Source organism: Heloderma suspectum, chromosome 4, assembly GCF_057233095.1.
Source record: "Heloderma suspectum isolate Gila_16-S chromosome 4, 16-S_ref, whole genome shotgun sequence".
In the NCBI taxonomy this organism is placed as follows: domain Eukaryota; kingdom Metazoa; phylum Chordata; class Lepidosauria; order Squamata; family Helodermatidae; genus Heloderma; species Heloderma suspectum.
The window spans coordinates 79,681,525-79,696,871 of NC_139461.1; the positions used below are offsets into that span (position 1 = coordinate 79,681,525).

At 40.2% G+C, this 15,347-nt stretch overlaps 2 protein-coding genes across 6 annotated transcripts in view; one reads left to right on the forward strand and one right to left on the reverse strand.

Annotated features, from left to right (window-relative positions):
- The window catches only part of ESCO1 (establishment of sister chromatid cohesion N-acetyltransferase 1), a 30,328-nt gene extending 24,858 nt beyond the window's left edge, over positions 1-5,470 (forward strand). For 4 of the 5 annotated variants that reach the window (XM_084849737.1, XM_084849739.1, XM_084849736.1 and 1 more), the window contains 3 exons: positions 1,215-1,355; positions 3,951-4,138; positions 4,523-5,470. In XM_084849737.1, coding sequence (XP_084705863.1) covers positions 1,215-1,355; positions 3,951-4,138; positions 4,523-4,670 — 477 coding nt within the window. In that variant the 3' untranslated portion in view covers positions 4,671-5,470. The remainder of the gene's footprint in view (positions 1-1,214; positions 1,356-3,950; positions 4,139-4,522) is intronic. The other variant, XR_014790135.1, reaches the window with a different exon arrangement.
- Positions 5,471-7,744: 2,274 nt separating this feature from the next.
- Positions 7,745-15,347, reverse strand: part of GREB1L (GREB1 like retinoic acid receptor coactivator) — a 229,354-nt gene continuing 221,751 nt past the window's right edge. The window contains exons 32-34 of the mRNA XM_084849730.1: positions 14,338-14,538; positions 13,692-13,830; positions 7,745-12,573 (exon numbers count right to left, since the gene is read on the reverse strand). Of these exons, the coding sequence (XP_084705856.1) occupies positions 12,410-12,573; positions 13,692-13,830; positions 14,338-14,538 (504 nt within the window). The 3' untranslated portion in view covers positions 7,745-12,409. The remainder of the gene's footprint in view (positions 12,574-13,691; positions 13,831-14,337; positions 14,539-15,347) is intronic.

A 15,347-nucleotide genomic window follows, 5' to 3' on the forward strand; every position in this document is an offset into this window, starting at 1 on the left:
TGTCAGGCTCTGCAGAAAAGATCTGAGTCAGAAATGGACTCATGGAAAACAACTGCGCTCTGAGCATTACTAACACTTGGAAAACAACATAAACAATCAATATGGCTCTATGCAACTTATTAAACATACAGGGTTTGTGCAAGCACAGTGCCCACATGCAGCAGGCTGAAGCATAAATGAGCCATGTTCTTAACCAGAGGTGGAGAATCTGTGGCCCATCAGATATTGGGCTGATGGGAGCTGGAGTCCTACAACTTCTGGAAGGCCACAGGTTTCCCATTCCTATTCTAAACAACCTCCCACCCTCAAGCGTATGTACGTGTGTGTGTGTGTGTGTGTGTGAGAGAGAGAGAGAGAGAGAGAAAGGGTGTACATACTGACACCACACCAGACCCTTTCAGGGAATGGAAAGCCAGTGCACACCTCCCCTGTGCCCATATAGCCCATCCACTCTGCTCAGTCGAGGGAAGCTTCACTATCACTTTCCTTGACTGAGTAGATGGGATGGCCTGAATAGAGATCAGGAAGGTGTACATCTGTGTCTCATTCAATATAATAGCCTGAGGCAGTGTCTGTGTGCATGGATGCCAAAAAAGGTGTTGGGGAAGGGAGAACAGGACTCTGTATAGACACTATCCCTTGTGAACTGGATCAAACCCATTCCATTTTTCAAAAGCTCTGGACTCTTCCTAAACCAGCAGCTGAAATTGTTACTTTCTAGATCTGTTTTATTAGATTGCATTCTTCAGTATATTAATCTGCTAAAGCTTTAGTTGGTTGACAGGTAAGGGCCATTTTTATTTTATTAATGACATTTTCTTCTATTTGTGTGCTTACAGTGACATTTAATCAGTTGATAAATATAAGTAAGTATTTAAGAACAGGTCTGAGACTTAAAACCAAATGTTTTATTATTATTTTGAGAACTTTGGCTATAAAAGAAAATGAGAAATAGTACTGCAGCTGGCCTTATTTTGTAAGAATGGGCAAATGTGTTAAATTGTAGGATCTCACACTTCCTTTAATATTGGCGAACTATTTTGAGTTTTTGGTGATAATGCAAAAATAACTTTTTATTGCTTTTCAGGATACTCATTGCAATCATCAGTCCCTATGTACCATCTTATTATAGATCATCAGTCCTGGAATTTATATATTAAATCTGTTTCTACTTTTCAATATTCTTTTTTGATTCTATTATGCTATTTTGACAGGTTGATGAGATCAGAGAGATGGTAGATAATGACCTGGGATTTCAACAAGCTCCTCTTACATGCTCCAGAACTAAGACACTATTATTTATTTCTAATGATAAAAAAGTAACTGGCTGCTTAATTGCAGAACATATCCAGTGGGTGAGTAAGGCTGTGTCCAGAGCAACTGTCCTCTTCATTTTTGTAGCCCTCTTTGTACTGAAAAGGTCCTGTAGTATTTTATTATTTATTTAAAGCATTTTACTCTGTTTTTCAAATGAAAAGTTCCCCAGAGCAGCTTAATCAATGAAAACAAGACAGTCCCTTCTTGCAGGCTTTCAATGACATGACACAAAAAGAAAGGATGGGGGAAGGGAAGTGGGAAAAAGTGAATTTCGGTACCAATTCTTAGTTTAGTTCTTATAAGGACCAGCTGGAATGGAAATCGTTTAGGGAAAGGAAAATCCAAGTGGTTTCTCAGCAGGGCCAGTGGAATGTCTCTGCTTCCCATCTCTCCCTCTGCTGCATCTTGATGGATGGCTGCTGCCATGCAACAGTTGGAGGTGGTCTTTTAGCAGAGCCAATGAAGTGGTCTTGCACATTCAGTCTTTTGATGCAGTTCTTTACCCGCTATGTCAATTATAATAAAAGTCTATTTTATCTGGTGGTTCACATGTTTGACTATAATTGTTTTTCTTCTTTATAAATTAGTCCTTTTTAAAAGTATACTGTACAGTTTATTTTAGCAATTGGTTGATTTGTTGTTGTTCAATCGTGTCCGACTCTTCGTGACCCCATGGACCATAGCACGCCAGGCCTTCCTGTCCTGCGCTCTCTCCCGGAGCATGCTCAAGTCCATATTCATTGTATCAGTGATGCTATCTAGCCATCTCATCCTCTGCCGTCCCCTTCTCCTTTTGCCGAGTCTTTCCCAGCATCAGGGTCTTTTCCAGAGAGTTTTCTCTTCACAAATTGGTTGATTAGGGATTGTTAAAACAAAATTGCAGTATTATATCCCAAAACTTGTTACTGGGATAAGATTCCTTTGAAAAGTTTGCTACTCGTATTCTATACAAAACTCAAATGGTTAGCTTTCTCTTTGGCCTAGTTATTCCTTGTAGTTTTAGTCAAGAAGCCTCACCTTCATAGGAATTAACCATTCAAACTGCAATTGTCCATTGTATTCTCAAAGGCTGTGTTCACACAATCAGCAGGAGAAACAACTAAGTATGGGTTGTTTCCCCCACCCCTGAGCCTGCCTGCCATTTGCTTAATTACACTTGCTGCATTGTGGGTTTCCGTGTCATCTGAAGCCAGCATGCAGTGCGGCTGGGGTGGCTTCTAACCCAGCCCACAACCCATGGCTTATAGTAAAGGTTGTGAGGTGGGGTAGAAGCCACCCCCACTGTGCTATGCACCAGGTTTGGATGACATGGCAACCTGCGATGCAGCACAGGTAATTAAGTAAATGTTGGGTGTGCGAGCAGCATGCGTGGGAGCAGGGAAAACAGTCCATACTCTGTTGTTTCCACCTGCAATTGTGCAAACCAATCCAAAGTCTCATAACTTGGAAATGGATTTAGTAATACCAAAATACTTTCTTCAGTAGGAAAGAGTTACATCAGCCCTGGAGCTGCTGAAGATTAATTCCTTCCTATTGAAACCAATGCGAGGGATTTTTTTTTTAAGCATTAAAAAAAGAAGTTAAGCATCACTTTTCCCTCCTTTCTGCCTTTCTAGTACAAGCCCACTCAGGCTTTGGAATCTTGGGTTCTTCCAGTGTCGGAGTTCATCCCTACCTCGCCAATAGGATTGCTCTGTTAATATATCTTAAAGACCCAACAGATGACAACAGTGCACGTCGAATACTTAATATAGGGGGAAAATCAATAAGGAAGCAATTTGAAGGTCCAATTACATGATATTGAAGCTCAAATTCATAACAGCCCCTGCTTCCAATTTCTCCTGCTGCTGCAGGTTAGCAGTAGCTGCATATTTGTAGTCAGTACAGCAAAGAGCAGCATAGCAATTGTTTGCAAGCAGCCCAGCCTTTCAGGTTATGTAGCGGACTGGTTTTTAAAAGAATCTAGCTCCAGTCTGCTGCTTGACTGAGCTGTTGAAAACTATTGCTCTAGTGGATATAGTGGGCTGGTTCATAGTGGGGGAAGGGGTGCAGAAGAGCTTTTTCCTAACAACACAACGCGTCAGCTTTCTGCTTGAAACATTCTGGACCGTCTGCTTGAAACATTCTGGAGCGCCTACTGTAAGTGGATGTACTCATAGTCTAGCTTTCTGTTGTGTTTCAAGTGGCAAGATTGCCGAAGACAATGCTATTCTTGTAGTCTTTATCCAGATACCACAAGGAACATGGCTGGGGAAGCGAGTGCTCTTTAAAAAGAGGGAAGTAACAAAATTAATTGTAAGCTGCACCAGCTTTCAGAGGACTGTTTTCCCCCAGGCATTCTGGAGAAAAACAGCTGGTGCAGGACATAGCCTAATTAAAATCTAAAGAACCACATTGTGTAGAGGTGCTACCAATTTTAGGCAACTGTCTGGCCACTGATTCTTCAGTTGCAGACGTGTAAGACTCCAGCTTCTTGTTCTATTCCTGGTAATCCAAATGGCAAAGGTGTGATTGGACAAAAACGCACTGTTCTAAAAATGCATTAAAACATCAGAAATAATAGCATTTGTATCAGCAGTTTTAATGCACTTTAATGCACTGATAAAAGTATGTTAACAGTATTCTTTCTCTAGGGGTATAGAGTTATTGAAGAAAAGATTCCAGAAGTTAGTTCAGAAAATGAGAAAGTCACCTTTGAAAGGCAAAAAGCTTGGTGCTGCTCAACATCTCCTGAGCCTGCTATCTGTGGCATTAGTCGCATCTGGGTGTTCAGCATGATGCGACGGAAGAAAATTGCTTCTCGGATGCTAGAATGCCTGCGGTAAACAGTTTTTTTTCTGTATTAGCATGAACTGTGTTAAGTCTTGACAGTTAACTTCTCTTTACAGAACTACATTTCACTTTTGTTGATCAGTGTTGTTTTTACTTGGATGTTTTCAGTTTCATCATGATTATAAGAGCAAATGTTAGAATTATGTGCCATTTGTAAGGCTGGAGGGAGGGCAAAAAGAAAAACCGCACTCTCAAGTTAACTGCTTTTTGAGAGGCATGAAGTCAAATGGGTAAGGGGACAGTATTTGTATGGTTGGTGGTTGTTTAAGAATGGCTATTTGATTCATGAGCATTATTTGATCAATAGGAACGTAAACATGTTAAAAAGGTTTCTATTGACACCATGTTTTTTTTGTTAAATATCTTTGAACAGGAGTAACTTTATATATGGCTCATATTTGAGTAAAGAAGAAATTGCTTTTTCTGATCCTACTCCTGATGGAAAGCTGTTTGCAACACAGTACTTTGGTACTAGCCAATTCCTGGTATATAATTTTCTCAGTGGACAACAACCTGCTTAAAGGGAAAACTTTTATAGCAAAAGGTAATGAGAAATTATTGCTAAAACCTATTGCCTGGTTGCAGCTGTTAACCAAGAGAATGGGACACTTATTAGCAGTGAACTCAGGAGTAACAGCAACCAAACGGTGGTTGTTGTATTTTATTACAACTGTAAACAGTACAGTGGTAGGGTAATTTTTTTTAAGATATTTTTATAAAAAAAACAAACCCTATGTTCTATCTATAGTAACTTAGTCATGTTTACATGCAGCTTATAATTGTTCATAGTGGACTGTCAACTAATGCAAGAACAGTGGTCACCTTTGAAGTACATTTTGAAGTCCACAATGTAGTAATATATCAGGGCAGGGAGTTACCATTGATTACAGGTCATTCATGTTTTGTATAGGAGTGAAAACATCACATGTTCAAGAACAGCTTATACATATCAATAAAAGATGGTCTACAGCATGGCACATTGTTTCAGTATATACTTTGAATGGAAATGTTTAAAAGGGAATGTTAGATTAGCCAATAAAGAGGAAGAATGTCCCTGATTTCCTCAGCAGTAGCAGAATGGATATATGCCTTCATTTGTGGACTTCACTTTGATACTTTAGCCTAAACCCCTCCAGTTTCAGAGGGTGCATATGTTGAAAAACTACTGTGGCCTTTCTTGACCTGTATATAATGTAGATTAAAAAAAATAAAGTATTTGATAATTTTTAAATAATGTACTAATGTTAAATGCATTTAAGCAATTCCTTTGATATGATTGAATATTAAAAGTTGATTGAAATGCTAGTCTGATTCTTATATCAAAATAATGAGTTGGGGTGATCATCAGTTACAATACTTACATTTGTAAGACCGTAAGACCTTAGGTTCTCAATATCACTGTAGAAACAGTAAACCCAAGATGAGCTTGGCTCAGCATCCTATTTCCAAGTGTGTTTAGTGAAGATGCCTCCAGCAAGCCCACAGCATGAAGGGATGACATGGAGAAATACAAGTCTTGTTTTCAGAAATGTAGTGGAGTCTAATACCGCTACTGCCCTTTGATTGCTGATTGAGCAAACCTAGAGTTTTTGCTATGTGAAAAGTTAATCTAGCAATTTAGGTCTTGGTTTACACTGAAGTATGTCTAAAAGCTTCTTTTACACTCTGATCTTGTCACAAACATTGGGTTGAATCCAGTGTTAGTCTAACCTAAGTCCCTATTCATTTCAATGGATCTATTCTAAGGAGGACTAACACTGGATACAACCCAAAGTGGCTGCCTGCTTTTTCACTCATTGCTGATATTGCACCTTGCAATGAATTGATCTTTAATTTCATAATACAAGTGGACTGGAAAGTCAGGTTCTTACTATGTGAATTTCAGACTATAGTGGACTGCAGCCCCAAAGATGGAGTGCTGCTGGAGAATGCAAACTGAGGCTAGCCTGACTAGGGTGAAGATTTGCCTCTTCCTGATAACTTCCTCGATGGTGTCCCCGTAATAGGGGGAGGACTGCTGCAACACAGTTTTTCTGTCTGTAGAACGGTGATGCAAATGTAGGTTGGCTCCTCAGTCATTTTACAATATCCTGGCTATAACTAGGGTGACCCACCTTGGCACTTCTCTCAGGTTGAAAAGTGGATAGGCAAGTAATTCACAAAGACTGCCTCTCCACTGATTTTTTCTTGCCAATCAATCATATTGAATTGCTAAAAACTATTAATCATCACAAACGCTCAGTATAATCAAACAAGAGATATATTTTAGTACAAGGGATCTCCAGCATGTTAAAGCCCATTTGTGTTCTAAACTTATATCTAATCTGTTGGCCTGCTAAGGACAACAGAGAAACCTTATTTATCTGTATCACCCCATAAATAAGCCATTTACTCCCCACTGTTCAGAAAATCAACTGTCTCAACAATCCTTTTGAAAAACCCATCCTTGTGGTAGATACAGGTAATGCAATACATAATGAATAATATCTTCCACGTCTTCCAGGCCACAAATACAGGTAAAGTATACTCTGTCCTTGAGAGTACACCAGCTGGAATTAGGCAGGGCTCTGTCTCTAAAAACTGCTATACACAAATTAGTAGGAATACTGTGAAGCTTTACAAGAATAGTCTCCCTTATAGTTACTCTTTAGCTGCATTCAGCCAATCAAACAATGGCTTGGAGCATTGGGAATGAGCAGCAGTGCTCCTTGGGTTCATGGATTTTTTCCTTCCCCTGACCATGAAGGGAGGAGAGCAGAAGTTCTTTCATAGTTTCCTGCAACATAGGAGTGGAAGCTTCTACTCCCCTCCCCTCTTACACAAAGAAAGTGAGAAGAGGGATCACATAAGCCAGAGGCTTCTGGCTGCTCATCCTCAAAATGACAAACCATAGGTTGTCATATCTGAACTGAACTGCTGTTAGCTGGAATCTGATGTAATATAATAATGAAGGCTACAGTGCACTCTTCAGCCTTATTGTGCCTACTGACAACCAGTTCTAATTAAGACATAGTTCAGGCTCACTCAGTTCATGATTGGACAGCACTCCTGAGCTTAGTTGGTTAGTTGTGGATAGGCTTTCAGGGTACTGACCATCTGTGCACCTGTCAAGAGAATTGCTAAGCTGTCCTCAATAGGTCATGTTAAACAAAATAGCACCAGTCTTCTGTGAAATTTGGTACTGGCTTATCTCACTGCAGAGGAAGGAGCAAATGTTTGAACACTCGCTCCTGTATATTCCAAGTTATGTCTTCTCCCTGCATCCTAGCTCTAAAAATACTGGGATTTAAAAATCAGTAAATAAGGGTATAGTCATGCTTTCATCTGCAATGGTACACACTAACAGATGACATGCCATTTTTGCTTCTGGCCTCACCCACCTGTAACGAGCTTTGGGGAACGATAGCCTAAATAATTCAACACACCACTTACCTTTAAAATATTGAAAGTATAAACTGATACCATAGCAGAAACTTAAAATCATATGTTCTGAAATTGTGTAATGCTGGGAGCAAACACTTAAGAAACTTGTTTCACCAAGTAGATGTTTGATGTAGAAAGACTGTATACAACATTAAGAACAGACTCAAGTGGTAATACGCATTCATTGAATTTAATGAAAGAACATTATAAACATACTATAGCAACAACTGCAGACAACTTCAGTTCAAACAATAAAATGTGAGGTAGACTGACTAGTGAAGCTAAATTCACTGAGTTTTGGTTAAGAGAATTTTACATCAAGGACTGCTTCAAACCTGATGAACTTCCTTCATGGAGAGTATAACTCTGGGAAGTTGCAACAAATTGTACATGTAACAAGCTTAACACATATCATCAAGTTGTTTTACAGTTTACATACTCCCCCCCCCCCCAAGAAAGACGAGTGATTTGTACAGGAAACAAGTCAAGTGTGAAGCAGCCCTAAAAGCAACATTTAACTCCTTTTCAGAGAGATCATACAAAGCAACTGCATAAATTACAGAAATATCTGAGTGATTTGTTTATAATTACAGATTACATTCAGTATAACCTGTGACCCATCAACTACTCATATTTAACAAGTCTACAGGTAAAATAATGCTGGCCTATTCAATACATTCATGTCATTGCCTTGCTGGCAAGGCTTGTAACCAAAATAATAATATAGTAGCATTTGGTATCTTATTCTGATCACCTGTCCCATATATCATATCAAGAGCTTGTATTGTTGTACCACATCGAACCTTTACCATAAGTTTGTGAAGACATTTTCTTAAGAGGTTTCAGCTGGTAATCAGCCCAAACTCTTCTTCCTTTGCCTTAGTGACATTGCTTTGAATAATCAGTTGTTCTTGTCTGATACAGAAGACAGCATTTAGGATCTTTCCACACAATCTCACAAAGCATTCCGCAGTAATAATTGGTAGTGGAGCTTGTATGCATCCAACAACGATGATAAATATATATTCCTGCACAAGTTGCTCAACAGGGAGTGCACTATTAAAAACCTTAAACAAAAACTGCATGACTTGGATAGCACGTGAGTGCAAATGCTTAATGCAATTTCTTTTTACTAAAAGTACTAAAAAGCCATGTTTACAAAGTGGTATATCAAGTAAGGATAAGAATGTGCTACCTAGGAGATACCACATTTTTCTAAGAACAGAGTACAGTGCTTGTAGAAACTGTAATAAAGGTAAAAGGTAAAGGTGTCCCCAACCAGTCGTGTCCGACTCTAGGGTGTGGTGCTCATCTCCATTTCTAAGCCGAAGAGCCAGCGCTGTCCGAAGATGCATCCGTGGTCATGTGGCCGGCATGACTGAACACCGAGGTGCACGGAACGCTGTTACCTTTCCCGCCAAAGCGGTACCTATTTATCTACTTGCAATTTCTTGCTTTCGAACTGCTAGGTTGGCAGGAGCTGGGACTGAAGACGGGAGCTCACTCCGTCACACGGCACTCGGGTCTTGAACTGCTGTCCTGCCGACCTTCCAGTCTGCAGTTCAGCATCTTAACCACTAAGCCACGGCGGCCCAGAAACTGTAATACTCAAACACAAAGTCTTCCATAAAGGTGACCCCAAAACCCTGATTGTGTGAAAAGTCCCTTAGTCTCCAAGTTCTCAGCCTATAGATATTTTTGTACCTCTTTAGTGAGAGTCTAATAAGTCTCAGCACCTGGAATTTTAAGAACTTAGTGCAAACATCAAATATACAAAGAAGATTTTGAAAGTTTTATATCTGCAAAAATTTGCAATAAAATGGCAACTCTTCGGAATTTTTCACAAATTAAATTCATGTTATGCGGGTATTAAGTTCAGCCAATGAAACTAGAACAAAACCCTAGTTATCCCTAGAATATTGGTATTTGTCATGCATCTTGCAGGCTGCACAGTGAATACACCAACTTTACAGCCCCTAATTGTAGCTCTTACATAAGCTTCTACCCAAAAATTATAAAGGTATTCATTAAAGTATAAGGCAGATTTTGTATGGGTACAAAAAATCCCAAATAATCTACACTAAAGTAAACAATTGTTCATTTGAAATATGCTACATTTACGTAAAGCTATAATAAAACCAATAGGTTTGAAAACCATTACTTTCCTTTTCAACTTCAATCAATATATTATACTTTTCATTATTTGTAAACAGCTCTTTCACAAGGTAAAAAAGTTGCATGATTAACACTTTGTTCTAAATGTAGTTTTGGCAGGTGCTTCTTAATTGAGTTGCAGGTATAGTTTGTGTTTCAATTATATTAAATGTAATGCACTGAATGAATATCTTTTTCACCATCTTGTGAAACAGGCCACACATCTTAAATATTTGTGCATTAAGAAAAATGTCAGAATGTATGTGAAGGAAGAACTATCAATTTATTAAAGGATAACAGTGAGAGAAACTGGAAAAATCTGATTAGTGAGCAGGGGGGATGGAAATCAATCAATTTTAACTGCAGTATGAAGATCTGATTGTACTAGATTCATTTAAACTCCCAGTATATTTCACAGCACAACGGACTGGTGTGAAAATGTTCATTCTAAAACAATTCAATGCCTATTTAGAATAATGTTATTTTCAATATATCTCTAATTCAAGCAAAGACAAGGCATATGATCCAGTCAAGCACACATGCAGTACTTGCATGTGAAATAATTCCACTGGGCTCAGTAGACCTGTTTTCCTTGTTTCCCCCATCAAAACAAGCATATGTGCAGGCAGTGCAAGGATAGAAAGAAAGTGGATAGGGAGACATTTTTCTCCCTCTCTCATAATGTTAGAGCATGGGGGTCATCCCATGAAGCTGATTGATGGGTGATTCAGGAAAGATAAAAGGAAGAACTTCTTTACACAGCGCATAGTTAAAACTATAGAATTCCCTACCGCTAGATGTAGTGACCGGTCACCAACTTGGATTGCTTTAAAAGGGGATTAGACAAATTCATGGAGGAGAAGACTATCAGTGGCTACTAGACCTGATGGCTATCTGCTACCTCTAGTATCAGAGGCAGTATGCCTTGGTATACCAGTTTCTGGGGCACATGAATGGGAGGGTGCTGTTGCACTCATGTCCTTCTTGTGGGTTTCCCGTGGGCAGCTGCTTGGCCACTGTGTGAACAGAATGCTGGACTAGATGGACCTTGGTCTGATTCAGCAGGGCTCTCCTTACGTTCTTATGAGGCATTGCTGGGAGAGGAGTTTTGTGCACACCTCCCATATCCCCAGCCAATTTTCTGTCTGTACCATGAAAGTTATGCTCTGTAACAGATGTGCTGGCTCTGATAAAAATATCGGAAGCACTCACTGACCTTCCATTTTCTTCATTGCTCCTTCCTACTTTCTGCATATATCCATGTGCTCACATGGGGAGTAAGGTGGGTAACAGAGCTTTATGAGTCCAGTGGGACTCCTCTGCACACAGGTGCTGGGTCTGTGCTCAGTTGGATCGAGGCCTAGGTATTTCAAATAAACTGGCTAACTTTTCTAGATGTTCTTAAGACCTTTATAAAAATATGGCTTCTGTTGTTGGTCCCAACTCAGATGATTTTTAAAGGACTTGTTAGCTTTCATAAGCTGTGGTTGCTTTGTTTCAGCCATTGATTACATCATGAAGTAGTAAGCTCCATTATCCCTGTTCTGTGGTCTGTATATTCTTCATGGGATAGTAAATGCTCTCAATAAAAGCCCCAAAGTAGGGTTCTCTACCCCAAGAACTAGAGAAACTTGAGGCAACCACTGTAAAGAGAATTCCAGGTATTCCTGCTATATAAGAACAAGCTAGACAGGTTGCTTAATTACTTTAACATAATCTTTGGTAGTATTGGGAACAGAAAACACTTTGGTAGAGCTTACACTGAGGAGATAATATGCATAAGCAATTTACTTAGCTGGCTGATCAGAAGTATTTCAAACCACAGTCAAGGATGATCCACATGCAGAAACAGGTTTCTGCACGCAGCTTGTCTTTCTGAATCCTATTCCATACATACTGCTGGAGGGAAAAAAGCCAATCACTTATTGAGGTGATCAACTTTATCCATTCATAAGCATCTCTGGATTCAGACCAATAATGGATACCCAAAAGGGTGGAATAAAAATTGTGAGACAAACCTGCATGTGCGTACAATGCCTGCCATACATTCATTGATTTGTTCAGGCTTATGTAGTAAACTTTTTAACTTTTGTGGAAATTTTGCCAAAACAGTTTCAATACATATAAAATTACAAACCTTAAGCTAACACTGCACAGAAAGTGAACGACAATTACTCTTTTAAACACAAATATCTATGTCATTTCAAACCCCTGAGTTATACCGTACCAAAAGTACAGATATGAAGAGAAATGGACAGCATTCCTCAACATATTATCTTCAAATAATTCCACATTCTTAGTGTGAATCTCATGTAACACATTCAAGCTGATAGATGCCAAAAGTCAGTTTCATTCCCTGTTTAGCATAGTACAATGAGATCAGGAGAACCCGGCAACTACCAAAACATTTTTCTCCACATCCTGGGTCACAGCGGGTATGCTATTATGTTAGCTTCTGTAACAGTGCCCCATGAGGAATTAAGTTGAATCAATGCTCTTTCAATCATAAAAAGAAGAGATAAACACATAAAGACTGGGCAAGAATTCTGGTAAATCCTTAGAGTAGTGAATATAAGTATTGGTTGCACTTTGCTCCACAGTGATTGTACTTTAAAAGAAAGTAGGAAAAATACACACTCAAACATGTCAGGTTATCTTCTTTCCCTTTGCCATTTTCTCAAGCTTATATATGGCGTCCAGTCAGAAAATAGAGTGGCTTATCATCACTGCTGTTAGCAGTTTGAAATTCATCTCTCAGACGAAACTGCCATTCATCTTCCAGCTCTAAACGGACTATTGTTTGACGCAAGGAGCTCCTGTCTTGGCAAATGACACACAGCGTTGCACCTTAGGTTAAAAAACAAAATACAGTTTATACTGCTGTTCATCTTCCAAATTGTTTGTTTTCAGAGATTTCTCTCCACTGCTTGGAAATATTACCTATACACAAATAAGGGAATGCTAAGGGTCTGGAGCCGGAGTCTTGTTATTGCTACTGAATACAAGAACCAGCCCTTTACCCAAGTGAATTTCACTGTACATGCTACACTTTTTATACCAGAAAACTGGAATAGATTTTCACTACCCCCTTGAGGAAAAAAAGTTTCCAGGTACTTTTTCGTATGGAAACCAACATATGCACATGGAAAGGCAGCCAAGGCGTGGCATCATTAAGTGCAAAATGGCTCATAATACCCGCACCAGGAACCTTTCAGGGTAATCTGTTGGGGGCTGCATCTCTTTGCCATCTTTGTGGGACTGGGGCTTAGATTCTATGCGGGCTGTGGAGGGAGGGGCTTCTCTTCCTCCCTGGCCAGCATGGAAACACAGTGGCCTGCCAAAGAAGGGACAGAGTACTAGTGGCAACATGAGTTCCTTAAACATTGCTTATCGTTATAGGCTGTGACACGATGAAGCCTTGACAACATGGAACTGCTTTTCCAGCTGCAAACATAACGTAATGTTAAGCCTTAAGCGGGAATAGAGAATGACACTGTACACAGCATGAAAAAGTCTAGGCACATATATGAGATTATAACTTTTCACTAATATTACCTATTCCATATTTAACATAGGAATCCCCATTTCACCTTTAACCATGCACTGAAAAAGAGTAGCACAATCCAACACGTTACCACCCTTATGAGTACAAACAGTTTGGGTTGATAAGGAGTAGTTAACGTGAATAATTTTAGTATACTCTCCAAGACAGTAGAGAGTGGACTGTGCTTAACTGGGGATGCATGTGTGTTGGGGTCTGGGATGAATCTGGTTTGTGGGGCCTTTGTATCCTGCGGGACCTTTAGGGTACCAGCTACCATGGCTCCCAGTTGTAAAGGCCTCTAGAGAAATAGGAACTGGAGGTGGTTTCCTGCATATGTAGTGCCAGTGCCAGCCCAGTCCACTCTGCTAGGAAACCATCGAAGAAGCACTAGACAACAGGTTCAGTATAAAAATCACATTACCTTTCAGGAATTTGAACTTCTTAAGAAAATCTGCTCCTACAAAGGAGTCACAAAGATATAGGAGAAGTCCACTGAAAAACACCCCTTCACAGTTGACATTAACAGAATGTGGCCGTGAACTGATATAGCAAAGAGCTACCTAAACCAGAAATGGAGGGGAAAAGATACGTACATTAGAGTTTTTCTTAAACATTTTATATTTTAACCTCAGCAAATGGCCCATCATATCTATGGTGAACTCCAAACACTGCTCTTACTGGAATCTAGCTAATCCTCTGAATAAATTGTAATTGTTGTGCCAAAAATGTAGGCAGTCAACTCTGGAAAGCCAGAGGAAGAGTTGTTTAAACAACATCCAGAACAGACAGGAAAAATCCAGAATGAATCCCAAAGCATTAACAGATCCAAATAACAATAAAAAGAGAGAAAGGAAATGTATGTTAACACCCATCTCAATTTTCATGTCCCCCACTCTTCTGGTAATTTAAAACAGTAATGGCAGTTCTTCAGCTTCACAAACTGAAGCTACAGACCCAAGGAAGTCAACATACAGTTGATCTGCCATGTTCATTTTTTTTTGTTTTAAAGACTGGGATATTTTCACCCCTGCAAGAGTTGGTTATTTGTAAGATTCCTAGATATATACCTGAGGCCCAATATTCAGATAGCAATCAATGGCCAAGACAGGATTCCTGAAGCTATGGATGGCCTTTGGGAAAAGCTTGTATGTGGCATGCTGAAGGAACTTCTCTAGGAGGAACTGAGCTGGAGCAGCCAGGAGCGTGTGCTCACTGTCCGGAGCGCAGACATACTGAAAAGGCATTACTGGAGTCAGGCTCTCAGATACCTGTTCAAGGAGAGTTATGTTAAAGTGAAATATGAGTAGCGTATCTATCATACCCCCCACTCCTTGCCCCAGGATGCAGGTAGTACTAGATGATCAATTTAAACTGTTGGGCACGATGGTAAAAGTGAGAAAATGAGGGCAGGCTTGAGAGGGGCCCTTGCTGTTGTGCCCTCTCCTGCACCAGCCACCCTGCTGCACTATGGGTTCTACCACAGCAGTGAAACCACAACTGAAGCTGAGCAGCTGATGTAGCATTGCTCTGGGGCACTGTGGGAAATGTTAATGGCAGCTGCCAAGCGGGAATTAAAAGACAGGCCCAGGACAGGCATCAGCAGTGGGTCCTGCCAGGTTGCTGTGGCTTCAGCAGCTGTCCAAGAATACTGCATGCTGATGCCAAGCCTGAGAAAAACCATAAAACTTCAAGGTAAGGGTTGTCAGACCTTAACAAGATTCCCATTGTTTCAAGCAAAACAGACACTGGGTTGGATCCAGGATTTACCTTCCGTGAGAAGAAGGGTTCTGCTCACAGATTGTCCCTCCACTCAGGTTTTGGAGAGGAGGGACAATCTTCCCCCCATATCACAGCCTACCCCATTCTGCAGAGTCTCCTGAGTCTCCGCATAGCATTTTCAGGGTGCTGGAGGGGCTTCTGTGGGAACGAGGGGATGGGGATGTCCACTTGCAATAGTGCAGTTGATGCAGCTTAAGTTTGGATCCAACCCAATATCAGAGGCCTGGACCTCTTCCCATATCATATTGCATGCATCCAGCTACTTCAGCTGCTTAGAAGTATGCACTGCCTGTTGAGA